At 39.7% G+C, this 18,346-nt stretch overlaps 2 protein-coding genes and 1 long non-coding RNA gene across 5 annotated transcripts in view; 1 reads left to right on the top strand and 2 right to left on the bottom strand.

Moving 5' to 3' along the window:
- LOC104950510 (uncharacterized) overlaps positions 1–5,275 on the top strand; it is a 27,163-nt gene extending 21,888 nt beyond the window's left edge. The window contains exon 4 of one of the 3 annotated variants that reach the window (XR_798927.1): positions 5,186–5,275. This is a non-coding gene — a long non-coding RNA (uncharacterized lncRNA). The remainder of the gene's footprint in view (positions 1–5,185) is intronic. The other 2 variants (XR_798929.1, XR_798928.1) reach the window with 2 other exon arrangements.
- On the bottom strand, positions 5,192–6,406 carry dand5 (DAN domain family, member 5). The gene is made up of 2 exons (XM_010777037.1): positions 5,930–6,406; positions 5,192–5,496 (listed from the first exon to the last, which is right to left on the bottom strand). Exons 1-2 carry the CDS (start codon positions 6,404–6,406, stop codon positions 5,197–5,199), a joined length of 777 nt encoding a protein of 258 aa, XP_010775339.1. The 3' UTR covers positions 5,192–5,196.
- Positions 6,407–13,089: 6,683 nt separating this feature from the next.
- Positions 13,090–17,920, bottom strand: LOC104950515 (tetraspanin-1-like). The gene is made up of 8 exons (XM_010777043.1): positions 17,889–17,920; positions 16,285–16,367; positions 15,546–15,761; positions 14,605–14,679; positions 14,366–14,473; positions 14,143–14,286; positions 13,941–14,033; positions 13,090–13,217 (listed from the first exon to the last, which is right to left on the bottom strand). The coding sequence occupies exons 2-8, from the start codon at positions 16,339–16,341 to the stop codon at positions 13,161–13,163; spliced, it is 750 nt and encodes a 249-aa protein (XP_010775345.1). The 5' UTR covers positions 16,342–16,367; positions 17,889–17,920; the 3' UTR covers positions 13,090–13,160.
- Positions 17,921–18,346: the final 426 nt, after the last annotated feature.

An 18,346-nucleotide genomic window follows, 5' to 3' on the forward strand; every position in this document is an offset into this window, starting at 1 on the left:
CCACCAGGATAATTTGATGATGCTGTTAGACGCCAGATTACCAAAGTGTGCTCAGCTGTAATTTTGATGATGGTGGTATTCACGAGGCGTCTGCTTCCTTGAATGTCACCAGTGATGCTTTCTCAATGTGTCACTATGAAGGACAGAACACTTATCCAGCCTATCTTTAAGAAATGTTATGTGTATTTAATCATTTATAGCAAGCCACTATAGCACTTCTCACTTCTGCTTCTGATGAAACGTTAAAAAAAAATATAAAGGGTTTTGGGCCGGAGTAGACGGACACATGAGGAAGACAGAGGGAGGTAAATCCAGGGTTCACATCAAAGTCTATTTCTCACATCAGATTCTGGAAATGTGTTTGCACTGCCATGCCAGCTACAAATCCAGGCACATCAACTATCAGTCTGCAAATCCAAGTGTTGAAAGAACATCAAGACACCAGAGATTCATATGTTTGCCGTTTCATACATTTTGATAAATCTGACCAGGCCTGGTAGCCAAAGAAGTTTTGTCTCCAGCTTGGCCCACTGCGATCTTTCCCACTGTTGGAATTTGTGGACTGTGATATTGAAGTTCTCTGTGATTAATGTGTATTTTGACATTGAAATCTTCTTGAGGTTCCGTGAGTGGGAGACAAAAATGTGCGTGACCATAAGCAAAGTTTCATTGGAATTTGTGAGGGTAAAGGACATGTAGAACATTGTAATGTTAGACTCTTTTTTAAAGCTGTATATGACCGCTTTTTCTGTGGTGCAGCCCCCTCCTCCTCACTTTCACCACTCTTGCATCAAGCCCTCCACCCCTCCCTTTGCCCACTTCATCCAAAAACCATGTGTGGCGTGTCATTTCAACTCCCTCCACGCTGAAGAAGGGCCCCTAACAAAACAAAACAATTATCTCTACCCTCGTTAAGACCTGGCTTGCATCCCCTCTCCCTCTTTTATTCCCCTCTTTCTCCTGCCGGACCCGGCCTCCGCTCTTTCCCTTCCGTATAGCTGTCTCTGTGACAATAAGTTGAGCTGAGGGTCTCTTAAGTGCTTCTGGAGTGGAGCGTTTAGCTGATTTTAGGCTTCATGTTTCTTTAAAGGCCAGAGCAGGAGCAGAGGCGCACAGAACGGCTGTGGCTGGGAGAGAGTGAGGTGCCCATGAGAGAAAAATTAAGAAAAAGGCAGGAGAGTAAAGCAGTGCAATGGATGGTTGTACTTGTAGTGGTACTAGCCGAGGTGGGCGGCGGTGAAGGGGAATGGATGGTTTGGCAGCGGGCGGTCTAGCAGGTTTCAGCGTGCCAGCTCTTAATTACTTTAATTGGAGTCATTAGCTAAGTGAGCATGAGAGACATCACCTGCATGGCATGCAGGACCGCACCTGCCACAGCGACATTGCGATCATCATCACACTCCAGCAGAGGGTTGACTGACAGCTCAACACTCAACCATAATGCTGCCACACTGAGGCTTCAATCAGAACGAGTACAGTCAGACACACAACGCAAACAAACACACAACTGCGTAAATATTCAAATGTGTTATCTGCTAGGTGTTCGCGATTAAAGGTCTGTCTTTCTCAACTACTTGACTTACAGAAGCAAATTATATATCAACCAAAATAATATATACTTTATACATTACAGTTAAATAGATTTTTTTTTAAATTAGGTTTATTGATTACATTCTTATATATTTAGCAAAATACCACTCTTTTAGTCTTTGCTGGATATATATATATATATATTTCTCAAAGCATATAAGAAAAAAAAAGAAAATATATATATGTGAGTTTTTCATTTATTTTTAAGCCGTTTTTAAATACTCTAAAACTTTTTAGCTTTCTTTAATCAGTTTTCCTGTTCATACTGTCCATTAAAGGTGGGGTAGGTAATTTTGGAGAAGCCAGCTCGAGTGCGCTAGAATTTGAAAATACACAGCCGGAAAAAATCTGCCACTTCCTTACAGAGCCCCTCCTTCAACACACACGAACGCGCACATGACCAATGAGGGCACGAGATAAGTTTGTGCACAGATGGAAGGCTGACAGGCAGGTAGGCCATCCAGTTATTTTAGCCGGGCCGGCTCAGATGATTGGTCGTGATTTTTGACAATACGGCTTCCACAGATGACATTTTTGAATGGATTTTTTGTGAAAGCACTTAAGATATTCATTGCTATCAGGATGTTAAGAGCATTCCATGGAATATAACAAAAAGTGTATCTCGAGCCGGTTTCTCAAACTTACCTACCCCACCTTTAACAGGTTCCTGTCCAATATGATTTTATTGAAAATGATATCAAGTGTGCAACTTCGAAAGCTTAAAATACAAAATTCCTTTTAAAAAGATTTGCATGGTATTTTTTCAATAAAAAAAGAAATCATAATCGCCAGTCTGAACAGAAAGAATGAATGCTGAAAGCTCAATATAAGGACCTGACTATTGTGTTAAGAAAGCCTTAAGATATACAACATTTTTATCCTTAACATTAGTTGCGTAACTTTGAGCAGGGTTAGTAGTATACCACATAAACCACTGTAGGATGTGTATCCTATGAAAAACTTTGATGTTGTCCACACCCGCAGGCTACACCTTCCTCTGTCCTGCTCACACCCAGCACACAGCCTGGCAGGCGGGCTGGCAGCCAGGCAGAAGGCTGGCAGGCTGAGCCCGGGGCCCCATCTCCTGCAGAGCCAACTCTGACCAGCTGGTCCAGACTAACACCACAGAGTGAGCATGTAACAGCGTATCAGTGGGGCGGGAGATGTTAGCTGTGGTCGAGACACCATCACACCTAGGGCCCACACCTACAGCACTAAACCTGCACGAGGGGGATTTAGGTGAGGGAACTCTGTCTGGTCTATGACTTAACAGGCCTATCACCATCCCAGTTTCGCTCCTGGGAGTGCATGATGGACCCCTGTTCGCTTTCACTTGCTGATGCCAGATCTATGAGCCTGATCCGTAGTCCAGTCTGGTTCGATCTAACATGGTGGAGAAGCACAAAATAGAACAGCCCCACACAGCCGGGGAAACCTGATGGACCCTTCTCTCCCCGATCTATTCAGCAAGTTAGATTAGCACCATTTGGTATACGCACAGCTTTTACATACAGAAGGACAACCAGAAAAACTATAAGTGGTATAAGATGTATGGCATCAAAGTGTAACCTGGGAATATTTGTTTTCAAGCCAATTACCAAATCCCAAAATAACCACACCTCACGGTTAATTAACTGTATCCGTAGTCTACAAAAAAACATTTCAAAGTAAAACTTTGATGTAAACGTGCAGGTCTCAAATTCTATAATCTATAATTCACTTTCACCTTGATACACCTTGATTGAACTGATATAGTTTGAGCCCCCCCCCATCACACACACCTCCCAACCATTTCCATGTCTGACAGTTAAAAGGCCTACACACAGAGAGAAAGAGCAGGCAGCTCATTGTGCGTTTTAAAGCGCTAACTAGGCCACTTAGCACCCCGTGACGCTGATCTGATCCCCGAGGCGCTGAACTTGGCAGCGGGCCCTCCTCCTTTCGCTCCTTCCTTTCCTCTCGCCATGGGAACCAGGCCATCCTTAATGACGCAGGAGTGCTCCGCCGGATCCCACAATGCAAAGGGGGCTGACATCTGTCTTGCTAAGTGGTGCACTCTCTTGTGCACCTTGTTTGTTCAATCAACAACCCCCCCCCCTTCTGCTTCCCCTCCCATCACTATGCCCATTTTCTTATTTATCTCCTTTGTTTTTTGTTGTGTTTTTTCTTTAATAAAAATTGACAAAAGATCTAAAGATGAGTGGTACAGAGTTCGGAAAGAATAGATAGCGAGATCATGATTCAGGACAGAGCATTATAAATATTAAGTGCAGTATTGTATAATGGCAGAAATGTATACAAATTCACTCAGACTTCACAACCTTAAATACTATGAGGAATGAGAGTTGATGAAGCTGAATTTCATCATCGTCAAGATGGATGTATGAGCCTCACAACCTCCACCATGCATATTTCGATAAAGACAAGTGCCTGATTAAAAGTGGCCCCTAATTCTTCATAGTTAAGACTTGGGCAAATATTTGTCCCATCAATCTTGGAAAATATAGCCATCAACCCAAGATGTTAATCACATGCTAATGGAATCCAAGGGACTCAATGCACCCCCGTAGTGCAATGAACGCTTTCACTTTTTCAGAAAGCCCACGTGAATGCAAATGGCCATCTAAACAGTCATTTTGACAACATGCCAAGGCATGGTAAAGAGCCCCCTTCTTTATGCTCCTCTGGGAATGTATGTAGGGATGTGTGGGATGAGTTCACTTTACCAGGCCCAGGTGCCAGGATATAAATGAATAATAGGTTTTATGGGCCCTAACTGAAAAAAAAGCACATACGCACATAATCACACATGCCTACTCGCTGAAGTGCATCTGTGGTGAATGATGTTCAAATTCCCACAACTACGCTGAAAAGAGATTGGGCATGAGAATAGGTGGTTCCTATACATAATTCAGGGGTCCATGCTGAAACAATTATGTTTGCTTACTGCTAAGTACCCGTGCTCAATAGCTCGTTTGCTCTCTAGTTTGGTGCTTTCAGATGTAAGTGCTATGTGCTAAAAGTCGGTGGAACAAGGCTTTTTAATAAAATATAGGAGCTGATACTTGAGCACTTGAATACAAGAGTGAGTGGGAAAAAAACAACAAATGCTCTTCATGTTTTTACTCGAGCTTTGCATGCAAACTAAATAGCACTTGGAAATGTAACTAGTGTTGGTGAAAAGCTAATTAGCATTGCCAGGCAAAGGGAATGTGGACAAATAGGACATTTTAATGACAATATTATACAGATCACAATATTTCAGTTTAGATTAATCTAAACACGGTTTGAACAGTAACACAAGTCCAGTGTGGACAGCTCCATCTGTTTCAACAGAAAATTGCATGACCAAAATATAGGTCACTTTGTCATCTATCAGTGGTGGAATAAACACCAGAATATTTGTATCTGAATAACACATTCAGACTCATTAACAAACACATAAACATATGTAAATAATCATTACAACTGTCTAAACATTCATCCCATATATTAGAAAGAATAGTGTCCATGTCTTAGCAGTGATTGGATGGAGAAAAAGGTGTCAATCCAAATGAGAATCTTTACCTTCCCCTCTATCCCCTGATTTTAACAGCAGCATTGCAGTTACAGATGTGCGAGAGCTGAAGCCTCAGCACTTTTTTCCTCTCGACCAGTCTCACACTTGCACTCCTCCACCACCATCACCTGCTTCAGCCGGACCTGGGCTCCACAGCGCAGGGGCACAGCCACATTATGAACTTTGGACGGGGAGCAGCGGGAGCAGGGGGCCCGGTGGTGGAGGGCCTCTGTCGCAGTTCCCAGCCCGGAAAACTCCCCGACGGATGGGACGAACAGCGAGCTGCACTGGCCGAAACACAGCCTGTTGTGCACCGTCACCGTGTCGCATCCGTCTGCCGTCACACGCTGGGAGGATGACAGAGAGCGGGAAGATTAGGCAATATTGTCAGAGTTAATTTACCTCTGAGGTTTTAAAAATCAACAATATTTGTTTATGTAGCTCCACACCATTACAGCTAATCCTCCACCAGAGCCATAATCAGCTTTATGAGTAAACAGACATCTCTCTCATTGCCACTGAAAAATAAACACTTCATAACAAAGCTATATTCTATTCAACTGTGTGATAATGTTCTTTATCTGGAACTGACACTGACATCTATTAGGTAGATAAAGGAAATAAAATCCTGGTGTAAGACATGATATAAAAACCTCTTGTATTGTATTTACTTTATTGTGTTGCACTGTTGGAGGAGCCTGTGACCTAAGAATTTCATCGACATAACTACACTGTAGCAGTACGAATGACAATAAAAGCCTTGAAATCTTGAAATCTTACCTGAGTGAAAGGCACTGCAGTGCATGTCTGTTTGGTGTCCTTCAGGTTGACTGGCAGAGTTATCTTGTCTCCTTTATGGACGGCTCTCTGCCACATCTGCAGGCCCTGTCTCTTCTTCAGATCCATCTGAGTGTGGCCTTTAGGTTGCAGGAGGTGTAACGAACTCATTGAGGTCTTGGAAGCTGGGGCCAGCCCTGGACGCCCGTGAGACAGGAAAGCAGGGAAGGAGAGCCTGGAGTTGAGGGAGGGGACTCTTCTGGATGTGAGCCCCGCTCTCAGGAACCCTGACTGGGCCAGGGTACGAGGGTCCAGCTGCACAACCCTCACTACTCCCCGGACAGGTTCACTCGGTCCGCTGCCAGATGATTCAAATTCGACTCTTGACCCTTTAATAATGTTGTCAAAAGCATTGTGAGGGAAAGTAAGAGCTACAGCTGTCCAGCTTGACAAAAAGACAAGGCTAATAGAAAAAGGCATTTTTTTACGGAAAAATAGATGGATTGCAAAATAAAAATGTTCTAATTTGTTTAAAAACAACGAGTTACAGAAAAGTTACCAAAAATGAAGCTTAAAATTATTTGTCTGTGGTTTGGTCCAAGGTCCCAAATGGTAACCTTGCAGTCAGTGCTTTGATCAGTGGGACGGAGGGGGTCTTTATATAGCTAGCTGCCAGTTCTCACCTGGGTTTTAATGCAAAGAAGGTGTCGCAATTCCCACACCAGGTCAGACATCACACCAAGCTTAAAACTCCAGGTCGTGGATGGTTGCCAGACTGAGGGGATTTCAGTTTCAAGGTGAGCGTAAAAAAAAAAACATGGTGATAAAAATAAGTTTGATCCTTGAAGTTCAAAATAAACAGATAAGGTGGATATACTTACTTTCTGGGTATTTTTTAAATGTAGTTCATTAGACCACTTTTATTTCGTTTTAAAATTTCTGCATTGGGGCTGCGCTACAGGAGGCATGAACAAAACTGGATTAAAAGATGATTTCATTTTATAAATGTGAAACGTATAACGTGCACAAGAAATGTGCAGAGGGAAATTTAAATACCAAAGTTACAGCCAAGGAGTGCTTTTCTTTTCAACAACCGACCATACATTTGAGCATAATTGATGTGGGAGATAAACCTTTTACTAAACTGTTTTACGTCCAGGCCCCATAGCTCCAGGAAGACTGCAGCAATTAAAATGCTGTCTAGTTAACAATAAAAGCTCCTCTTATTCAGCAGGTGTTCCCGTTACCTTTGGCTGTAAAGCAATAATGAGTTTATGTTCTCTGTGTAAACAAGCCGTCTCCTGTCCATTTATTCCCACAAGCTTCTCCTCAGCCTCTCCGTTGACATCCCATCATTACACCATTAGACTTCAGTGTGCTCGGTCACCCGTGACCTGATCACACACTGGCTGCTGAGGGCCGGCTGACTGACAATGTTATGACAGAAAGGCTGTTTGACTTTCTCAAACAGACCTTGGCCTTAAGAGGCACCTTTTCTGCATTGCCTCTTCCCCCCGTCTGTTTCCCATCCACTTAACATTATGGTCAGTTAAGATGTAAGAATGGGAAAGGTAAATGTCACTAACTGCCTTTAATCTGAAGACTTTCGTACCTACACACCCAATATGTGAGGTATTTGTGTAGAGGAATCACTTCCTCTAGCTGCAGAATAAACACTATCCACAAGAGGGCAGAGTTTACAAAGAATGATCTCACTTTCACAGACACACTCTTCTCAATGGACTATGGATGACACAAAGGAGGAACATGTTATGGTTTTGTTCCTCACACACACTGACCGTTACAGGTATTTCAAACTGTAAATTCTTAGTGATACTGGAGACGTGTGGCGCAGTGGATAGAGCCTTGGTGTTGGGATCAGGGGGTCACAGGTTCAAACCCCACTGCAGTCAGCATGTCGTTGTGTCCCTGGGCAAGACACTTCACCCCAAATTGCTCCTGTGGGGTTTGCCCACAGCATTGAGTATGTAAGTCGGTTTGGATAAAAGCGTCTAACAAGTAACATGTAATATAATGATACAGAAGAAATGGAAAAACCAATGACTTTGCTTAATCTGCCACTGCTTCACAACAACAGTTTTATGACACAGCTGCTGAGGCCTTCAACATTGTGTGAGAGGGGAAACTGAGTTTAAAGGTGAGGAGTTAAGGTGTGTATTTTTTTATAAACAGATCAAATAAACCTCTGACTCACAGAACTATATATAGACCTAATTATACTACTGCTGAAATAGCCATAAAAGTCATTCTAATACAAGCATGCATTGTCTTATATAAATAATACAGGGGAAAAAACTCCTCAGGGAACTATCAAGATTGAACTAGAAAGATGTCGTATTTTTGTTTACTCAGGCCAAGAGGCCGCAGATATTTTAAATGTTAAAATACTGTTGAGCAAGTTAGATTTCTTTAAATTAGCTTTGTTTTGTCCGCCCACTAGAATCTATAAGCATCCCCCATGATGTTTTATCTTTTTCACATGACTGTTGCAGTAAATATTAAAGTGTATTATTAAAAAGGGTTGTAATGGGAAGAGTTTTCAAAGTGAAAAGATTATACTGTACATAGCAATTGCGACCGGTACAGCAATGAAAACAAAGTATCGTTTATAGATAAAAGAAGAATTAACTACAATGAAAACGATGGTGAATACATAAGAACATTTTATGTTGGGGATAGTTTCATTATCATTTTTTTGATCAGATTGGTAAGCAACAGAGTATTATAGAGAACCTAAAAAACAAGTGACAGGGTTAGAGCTGAGCCAGTATATGTTACCTTAAATATTTTTAGAAAAGACCCTGTCAAATGACGCCTCTATACGACCCTTTTATACCAGGTCTAAACCTGAGAGGGGAAAGACATTTCTGTAAATTATTCAGAATATACTCCTTTAGATGTGAAGTTGACTCACATTTTATCTTGACTGCATTTAATGATTCAAGTTCACCTTTACAAGAGTGTCCGCAGGCAACCAGACCTTAACACTGCCAAGCCCTGAGAAAAAATATAAGAAACAGACTCACCTGTGTCATTTAACTACTGTTCCAACTGTTTTATGAAGACAGTAAAAGAGACAATGTTTCCAGATCATGACGCCAGCATGTGACGGGAAACCTGCTTCAGCAGTCAGCGCGCACACACACACACACACACACACACACACACACACACACACACACACACACACACACGCACACACACACACACACACACACACACACACCTGTAATTGACCCTGTCCGGTGCAAACTGTCCTGTGATATATCAGGAGCAATTAACCTGTTGAAATGTAATTTACTTACACTGCATAAAGCAAATTAAAGCAGTGCTAACCAGAAGGGTAGGCCATATGGAACACACTCACCTATTCATTCCCCGTGTAATTCAATAGCAGCTCATTTATACTGTTTATATCAACACACAGGCTGTTGAGAGATGTAATGTTAATAGCTGAAAAATGAATATGTTTCCAATTGGAATGATGTGAAATACAGAGCCTTGTGCCTCACAGAGTCTATTAGTGCCATAAATAACATTCCTCCTTCTAATACTAATCATGTACAGATAACATGTCTGTAGTTCATTAATCTGTGAAACAGGCCATCATTCTTGGCAATAGTGTGACCTTTAATTTACTAAGTCATTGTTTTTCTTTTCTGCATTTCTGTCTTTAAACAGGCATTAACATATTCACTGGTTACATGGCAACAGAAACAAGCTGTAAACGAAACACTAACACACTATAAAGTTGGTTGTTAGGACCACCGCCAGCTCACACACTCAGTAAAAAAAAGGGTTGTGCATGTTACTAAAGTCTTATTTAAGTGTTGACTATATTTCACAACATGAATCACAATCTGCAAAGTAACTAAAGGTCCTAAATTAATGTAGTAAAGTCAAAGTACACGAGTTACCTCTGAACTGTAGTGGGGTAGAAGTACAAAATAGCACAAAATGGAAATACTCAAGTAGCCTACTTGAGTAAATCTACTTAGTTACTTTACACCACTGTGTTCAGTGTACTGTAATAGTTTGTTTATTTATGTAACATTACATCTAATTACATCGCGAAGCCAAATCTGTAATGTCTTTCGATGAGCCAGGCATACAACACAAATATAACTACAGAAAAAGCCTTAAGATAATAACACAATTCAGAACTTTAACAAAAAAACACAATCACAACATCCCACGGCGGGCCAAACAAATTCAGGTGTTCTTACCTATGGTTCTTACCTGCAGCTACACAAGGCACAGTCTAGGCTTTGAGTTGAACAGGTGTATTGATCCACTTCTCCCAGATGTTTCCAATTTATGCAGCCATCTCTTATAACAGTGAACTCTGCGTGCATTTCGGGGAAGTGTCTTTCTTCAGTATATTTGATCCATTTCATTGATATGAGAAGTTCAAGGGACATTATCGCTAGTATTATGCATGCCAGCGTTAGCTAAAGCACTAGCATGTAAGTTAGCCGCTTCTCTTTGATTCCCATCAAACGTCTGTTAGGCGGTCTTGCTGTAACTTTTCTTGAGAAACACGTCCAGGCAAACTTCATTCTGTAATCCTTCTTTTATGCGTTTCTACCGGGTTCAATTCTATCTACTTAGCAACAGGCCATAGTTGCTTTTAGTAGAAGCTGCTACCTGGTTACTGTGTGGCCATGATGTTAGCTTCAGTCAGTGTTGCCAGGTGAAACTCTTCTAGAAGATTAACATTATGTATATTGAGGAACATTGTGTCAAAATGTGTAATTTTACAAAACATTATACTTAAACCACTTTTTAGCAATGCTACAACATTGTTTCTCTATTTCACATGCAACAGGGTCGTTTTCTCTCTTTATTGAAATGACCCGCGGGAGAGAGCCGTGAGCGCAATGCACGTTCACCAATGCATAGCCTACATCAGCGCTATTCAACTACACATTCAGTTGGGCCAGATTTTATAACTACAAAATGCAGCTGGGCCAGACATTCAGCGGCCTGTAAAAACCGGGTAGTGACCAACACATATTACTGCGATGAAAAACATGCAATTTTTATTCATTGTTCATCTAACAAAGGTAGGTCAAAAAGTGCATAAAAACACAACAAATTAGCATTAATTTAACAGAATCTGAAAAAAACATTACATTTGTTTGCTTTAGAAGTCAAATATTCAGGTTATGTTTTTTGAACCAGGCACATCACAAAGTGCATTTACTGAATACAATAATAGCAGTCTTAATAAATGTCCTCACATACAAAAAAAACAGCTAAAGAGCTCCAATGCAACACAAAAAGGTAGTACTGTAGCAATACTATTTTTTACTTTTCAAGTAATAACAAAAAAATCATACGTTTTGGTCACATTTGACCCAGACACATTACAAAGTGCATTTAAATGAATACAGAAAGAACTGTCAAACCCTTCAGTGCACAAACCCATAACAAGGGATACGGGTAACTATATGAATGAATACTACACTACACGTCTACTATAGTAAACTAGGTGCTTACTATCACCTCATTTGTGATTTGTCATCGCTGACTTTCTCAATGGGAGAAGGGACATTTTTTGTTTTGAACAAGAGCAGTGATTTTTGGCTCATAGGATGTCAATGCAATCCTAAGACATTGGTGAAGAGTGCTGTCAGTCAGGGAGCAGCGAGTGCTACTTTTGATTGAGTTCATGTGTGAAAAGCTTGATTCACATGTGTATGTTGATCCAAACATACTGAGCACACAGATCGCTACTTTCTGAACGTTAGGGAACTGCTGTTTTTTGACATCACTCCAAAACTTCGCTGGTCCGTTAGTGCGCTGCATGTCAATAAGTTCCAGTGTATATTTCCCCTTGTCGATGCAGGGGACCACTTCCTTTGCTCTGGTTGATACGTCCCCCTCTATTGCAACAGTGAAGGGGTCTCTGGCAAAGCCCATCACCTCTGTGGGCAGAGCAAGTCCATCCAATCGACCGGCAAAGTTCTCTTTCAACCTCGCAATGAAATCTGTCATCACATCCGTGATTTGTGCCGGAGATGTGATGTGTTTGGGAGCGTCGGAAAATGCAGCATCCGACCCGTGCTCAAGTCGGTCGCGAAAAGGTCCAGCTTGACTTGGATCTGCTCCACAAGATCAATGACCGTTTTGTCTCTGTTTACGCTTCAGAGTTGAGAGAGACATGTTTTAGAGTTGCTATCATAGGACCACCGTTACTAGCACCACTAGATGCACTTTCAAAAAACGTGCTGCGTTGTGGTTTGGTGGTTTCTATGCAACGCGGAGTGTTGCGTTCATGGTCTGTACTAGTGTAGGAATTTGGCTACGGGAGGCTGGGCCACTCGGGAGTTGGTTCTGGGCCGCATCTGGCCCGCGGGCCTCCAGTTGAATAGGCCTGGCCTACATCAAGCGTGATGGCTGAAAGGAGGTCATGTGAGAAGAAATGCGTAAACTTCCAGACAGAAGTTACGTTTGGCTAACAGTATTTTTTCATGACATAGCGACACTAAATCAACTAATCACAATCGTTACAAAATGGTCAGTCAAGGAGGCTAAGAAAGGAAGTTCTGAATAATAATAATTTGTAATAATTCTAAAGTTTCTCAAGACAAAGCAATCAATATTGCATATCAATAATTCATTATCATACTTATTGAATAAAGTATAAGAAATCTCATATGTAGTACTTTGGTTATTGACACTAGAATCCATTTTATGTTGGCAATATAGGCCTAAGTAAACCATATCCTCTGACATTGTTTTATATAGGCCTACATGGTTACAAAAATAACTATAAAATGCCAAAGAAGACCAGAATCAATGTGTAATACAAATGTGAGATTGTGATATTTATTATTTCAATTATAAAGATAAAAAATAAATTCATTATAATACAGCTTTATTGTGAGGGACATAAACAACTGACGTGATTTGCATCCTTTCTGCCCTGTGCGTCATCACATATTACTACATATGTATCAGCACATACAACATTTGCTGAAAGCAGCCCTTCTTAAAACATAAATAAATCACAGTATAAATGTAGTAAGAGATCCATTGACTTGGTCTTTTGACCTCAGAATAGTGCATGTAGAGCATTAAAAGTATGTCTGCCTGAGAATCTGTCTATTATAAATGAAATAGAAATGTTATACATAAAAAAAAACTGCTTGCAAGTTACATTTCTCAAACAATTACACTGTTGCCATCTCATCCCAAACACGAAAAATCATGCCTTGTTGCCAATCTGCTTGTAGAGAACCATGGAAACCACCATGGCAGCAATCTGTGAAGACAAATGTTTAACAATACATTATTGAGATACAGTGTAATGGATCTGTGATACCGGTTATTGACTGAAAGAGTGATTGTTTGGCCTCAAAATGGGAACATAACATTCCCATTGCATCACCTTCTAAGTTCATATTGTAAACATCCTTACAAGCAGTTGCTTATTTATACACCGAACAGTTACAGAAAAGCATTATAATTTATTTAGAGTTAGGTTTTAGATCACCTGATTAAATAAAGTCACCTTTTTTTGGTGTGTGGACCCATTACTGTGGGGAATATCTTAGTCTTTAGCTGCTTAATGCTCAACTTTGTTTAGCAGCTAGTTCCTGCATCAGGAAACATCACTATGCGAGAGTAAACCAAAGTAGTAAAGCTGCAACTGCCTAACAATGAGCTGAAACTCTCTTTAAAGTAGAGCAGAGTTGAGGTGCACACTCTTTTAAATAGTAACAATGTCATTTGATAAATTGTTACAATAAAGTGGTTGACTATAGAATCTTTAAAGGTCATAATGCACCTACAGACAATTATTGTAACATATTATCATCATGCTTAGATAGACATATTCATGATGACATGACTCTTATAGAGAAAGTAAAAAAATATTTAATTCAAATAGCAATCTATAACTGTTTCAACTACCAACTGGGGTTAAAGTATACATCACTCTATACACTCTACACTCTATACATCTCAGGCTATTTGATATTGATACCTCAAGAGCAGCAATTCCAAGAAACACAGCAGCAATGATCACAGCATTTTCCTCTATCAGCTGCAGAAGCCTCTGTAAGCAGCCATCAATATTCTGAAAGAGAAACAACAAGTTCAGAGGAGGTAATGACTGACTGTTGCACTTCACCATCACAATAAATGTTTTTTTGCTAACATGCATTAAGTTAAACTTAGTCTCGTACCGAATGTTCTGCTTCGAATGTGTTGCACTCGCCACTGGTGATGGTTTGGTTACAACATGTTTGTGGATAAACATCCATTCCCTGCTCATTGAAGAAAGGGGATCCTTCAAAATCTGTGTAGTTCTTGTATCCGCAGCACGTAAACTAGAACAAAAACACAAAGTTTTAATTCAAAATCTTTACAAAGCCAATGCAATTGTAAATGCAATAAAATATACAGTACCTCCTCCATGGTGGCATTCCAAAGAGCAGTGAAGCCTTCAGTGCTTCCATACTGCTTTCTGATGCTTTTTTTGACTTCACCTTCTAGCTGACCAAGGAGATCCTCGGCCTGAGAAGGACAGGTTGACAATCTTTGAACCTGATACTTTTTTTTAGTACATTTAAGTTCTTAAATGGTTTTAAAACTAAGTCTTGCTATTGGAAATTATTGTTAATTAGCTCCTGTTAAGAGCCACTTACCAAACCATCGAAGACGAGCAGCAGCACAGCTCCTGTGACCTCGACGAGGAAGAGAATCAGCACAATACTGAAGAACTGGATGGGGAGAAAACGATAAATAATACTGTAAAACTCTCCATGTAAAGCATTTAATTGCAGGGTTGTATTTCTATCAAGTCTGGACAAAGAAGGTAATGGAAAGACAACAAACTAAAAACTATTGCTCAAATATTTAACATCTTGAAAGCCACCTCCTTCATAACAGCGCTAAATGAGAAGGACATTTTATTGACTACTCTGGTGAAATAAACATCAAACATTTCATCATTTACTGTTACCAGAATTCAAATTTGTGTTGATATATTTGGAATGCTCAGATAGTTAGTTCTCTCTGCCCACCCATAGTTTAAATACTTTTATTTCAAAAGGAGGTTAATGTTGCTTTGAACATACCTCATACCACACATTTCATTTAATTATCATCATTCAGATTTGTTCAGTTTAATTTAGCTCCATAGTGTTTTAAAGGCACAATTAGTAAAAGTAAGTTTTTCAACAATCCTATTCCTCTAGAAAGAGGAAGCAAAAAAAGTGGCTGACACAGCACTGAAAAAATGCAAATATAAGAAAATTACAATCCCAAGCGGACAAAGCTCATTCCAAAACTGGATTGGATCTGATGTTGTCTTTTCTCCCACTTGCAAACGCTGTAACCCTACTTGAGCTCAGGTGGAAAGGCAAACGTTGACTGTTTGAGTTTACAGAGGGCCACAAATCTATGTGGGTAGTAAAAAGGTTTGACAAAAATATTTTACACCTGCGACAATGAAAACTGTGACAATATTTCAAGCAAGGAGAAAACCAGGCGGAAATCATCTTTCTACAAATGACACAAAGGTGTGCCTCTTTAACAAATGTCTTCCGTCCTACCCAGTCCAGTTGACCTATCACACATTGCTCACCGTCAGCAGCATACACCTGCTCTCCTTAACAGCTCCACAGCAGCCAAGGAAGCCGATCAGCAGCAGCACAGCACCCACGGCGATGAGCAGGTAGGCGACGTTTGCCAGCTGGGATAAACCAGATGGAGCGCCATCCATGTCCTCCACTAACCCCAGCAGAGAACCACTGTCCACCTTCACCCACACTCCCACACCCAGGATGGCTGCACCTGCCAACTTTATGATGTGTGAGGAAAGAGGAGAGATGTAATAATCAGAATTTAAGAACATAGCATTTTAGTATGGAGAAACATTTGTAAAATGTAGAAAATATATAAAGTATAGTTTTAGCTATAACTGCTAGCTGTCTGGAAGCATGGTAAAACAGCAACAGCAGCTGTTCAACAGCAACAACATTACATTTTTAGTTTAGTCGATACAGAAAAGAAATGTAAAAACACAACTTGCTGGGTGGGTTAAAAGCTGGACTATTTCTTGTATTTCCCAAAATGTAAAACTGTTCCTTTCAGCTATCACTGACTTTTTGAAGTAGGACACACAGCAAATGTTTTTCAGGTTTTGCAGTACAAAGTCACATCACTTTTTATAAAAAGTTCATATTCACATGAAACATTATTATTAGGAATATTATTATTCTATCATGTCGGTTCTCTAGTCTATTTTCTTCTGAGACCAGGCCAACATAAAATAGAGCGGAACAAGAGAAGACCAAAACGATTTTTTATTTTTTACAACTTACAAAGATGCCACCATTGAAGATGAACATCATAATTTTGAGAAAGCCGGAGCAACACATCTTGGGGCTTTTTTTTCTTTTTCACGCTGTAAAAAAAAAGAGAATGCAAAAAGTTTGTTAGTTTAACTAATAACTAATTGGTCACACTTCCTTACTTCTCTTGCAGGGGAATTGTGCACAACTCTGCATTTTGCCTCTCATAGAAAAATCAATGATGTGGGGGGATGGCTTACAACACAAGCAAGCACCAACATGGGTCAAACGGCATTTGCTTTGGTTACACATTAACCAAAGTAACTGGCAGGACAACATGAAGGGGTTTCTTTTTTAAATGTTGCAAGTTTGTCATGCTGACGTAATAGGTTTCGGTTGATAGGTACGTTCCACATTCATATCCACACTTAATTGTTTTTATTAAGCCTTGGCTGCTATTAAAAATATCCCACATTTAAGTCACATGATCAGGTTGTGGGTTTCCCTTTTTACACATGAGTCTCCATCTGGTACAGAGGAAGCAAATTCTCTTCAGTTCTTCCAGCTCTGAAGTTGTATACTCTCATTGTAAACCAGTTTTACACTGTGTCACTCTCTGTCCATTATACAATCACTCAATATCTATATCAGCGGAGACTAAAACTGTCTTTTCTTCCATGTTAAATGTGTTCACTTAGTAGTATGAGTATAGAGTATGTCATTATTTAAATGAACACGTTTAAAAGGTGCCAAGTAAGTTATGAAGAGGTTGTCATTATGGCTTCAATTAATCAAATGTCCTCATTTTCGTGAATGGTATCAGTGTATTGCTTCTAACTACAAGTAGCAGACAAACTATAAAAGACACACCTATGCCCGCAATAGTTTGTTTCTTGTATTTGATAAATGAGCTCTGTTTTATAGCCTTTGATGATTTTTTCCTTATTGCAGCTATGACAATAAAATTCAGTAGGAAAACACTTGCCAACATGTTACATTCATTTCAAGTGGCCATAAAATGCTTTCATAACGCCAGCATAATCACATGTTTGTTTGAGGCAGAAGAAAACAGGACAGATAACTGTTTTTAACACAATTTGAAAAGTCAGAGAACATTTCCTACATCGGTTCTGTTACTATAAATGTAACTGTTAAATGTTCTGGTCTCCTCTGCTGTCAAGTGTCAGGGTTCAGTTTTTTTATATTGACTGTTGTAGATAGTTGACCATACTTGTTAATTTAAGTCTGTTCATATTCATAATGTAGTGGTACATTATAAATACGAACAGACTGTATTGCAATTATAACACTACAGTAGTGTAATTATTACAATCAACCCCATTTAAATGATACTTGAATAAAATAGCGATACTCAGACAGCAGATCACCAACTACCTCACTTTGTAAAGTAAACCTTTGATTACAAGAATCTCTATTATCAATAGAAAAAAGTGTGTGTCATTCATCATCCCTTTATTTTATGAATTAGATAAGTTCTCATTGTTAAAATCATACTGGTTCACATCATAAGTTATCTCGCTGTATTTTTAGGTGGGTTGAAATTAAGAAAATAAGTTGTCGATCATGTAGTTGCATATTTGAATTGATAGTATGAAAAATAATTAAGCCTGTACCTGTGCAGTTCTGTCTGTCCGTTGAGGTCTGATCAACCAGGAGTGTCTTCTCAACAAGCCTTTCACAGCCCCTTTTATCTCCTCACAGGTTTCACACACAAACACACACACACAGTAAAAAAAAAAAAGTTCATGCCCCACACGTCACAGACTTTCCTTATGGGGTAAGCAACATTTCCTGTTGATCAAAGTCCCTTCAAAAACCAGGAACCTATAATCAAATTATATTGACATCCAGAAATAGTTTCTGAAATTCAACACAAAACTCAAAAATGTAATTTCATTTAAAAAAAGAAGAGCCAATTTAAAGAATCAAACAAAGAATGTTGGAAATAAGCAATACGGTGTTGATAACTTGATTGTAATACATGGAAAAACACTTAAAGGCAATAAAATGTATGACGTGATTGGAAATTAACCAATGTCAACACTGCGTATAAACATTTGAAGAGCTGTCA

This window comes from Notothenia coriiceps, unplaced genomic scaffold (genome assembly GCF_000735185.1).
Source record: "Notothenia coriiceps isolate Sejong01 unplaced genomic scaffold, NC01 NC01_scaffold00017713, whole genome shotgun sequence".
Classification (NCBI taxonomy): Eukaryota; Metazoa; Chordata; class Actinopteri; order Perciformes; family Nototheniidae; genus Notothenia; species Notothenia coriiceps.

What these genes read in the sequence shown, in the direction of transcription:
- LOC104950515 (XM_010777043.1), bottom strand. Translation starts at nt 16,341, where the DNA reads ATGTGTTGCTCCGGCTTTCTCAAAATTATGATGTTCATCTTCAATGGT. An exon ending in TCTTCAATGGTGGCATCTTT is followed by an intron (nt 15,762 to 16,284) that starts GTAAGTTGTAAA and finishes CACATCATAAAG; the next exon opens with TTGGCAGGTGCAGCCATCCT. An exon ending in TTGGAATTGCTGCTCTTGAG is followed by an intron (nt 13,218 to 13,940) that starts GTATCAATATCA and finishes TTGTCTTCACAG; the next exon opens with ATTGCTGCCATGGTGGTTTC.
- dand5 (XM_010777037.1), bottom strand. Translation starts at nt 6,406, where the DNA reads ATGCCTTTTTCTATTAGCCTTGTCTTTTTGTCAAGCTGGACAGCTGTA. An exon ending in CTGCAGTGCCTTTCACTCAG is followed by an intron (nt 5,497 to 5,929) that starts GTAAGATTTCAA and finishes TCATCCTCCCAG; the next exon opens with CGTGTGACGGCAGACGGATG.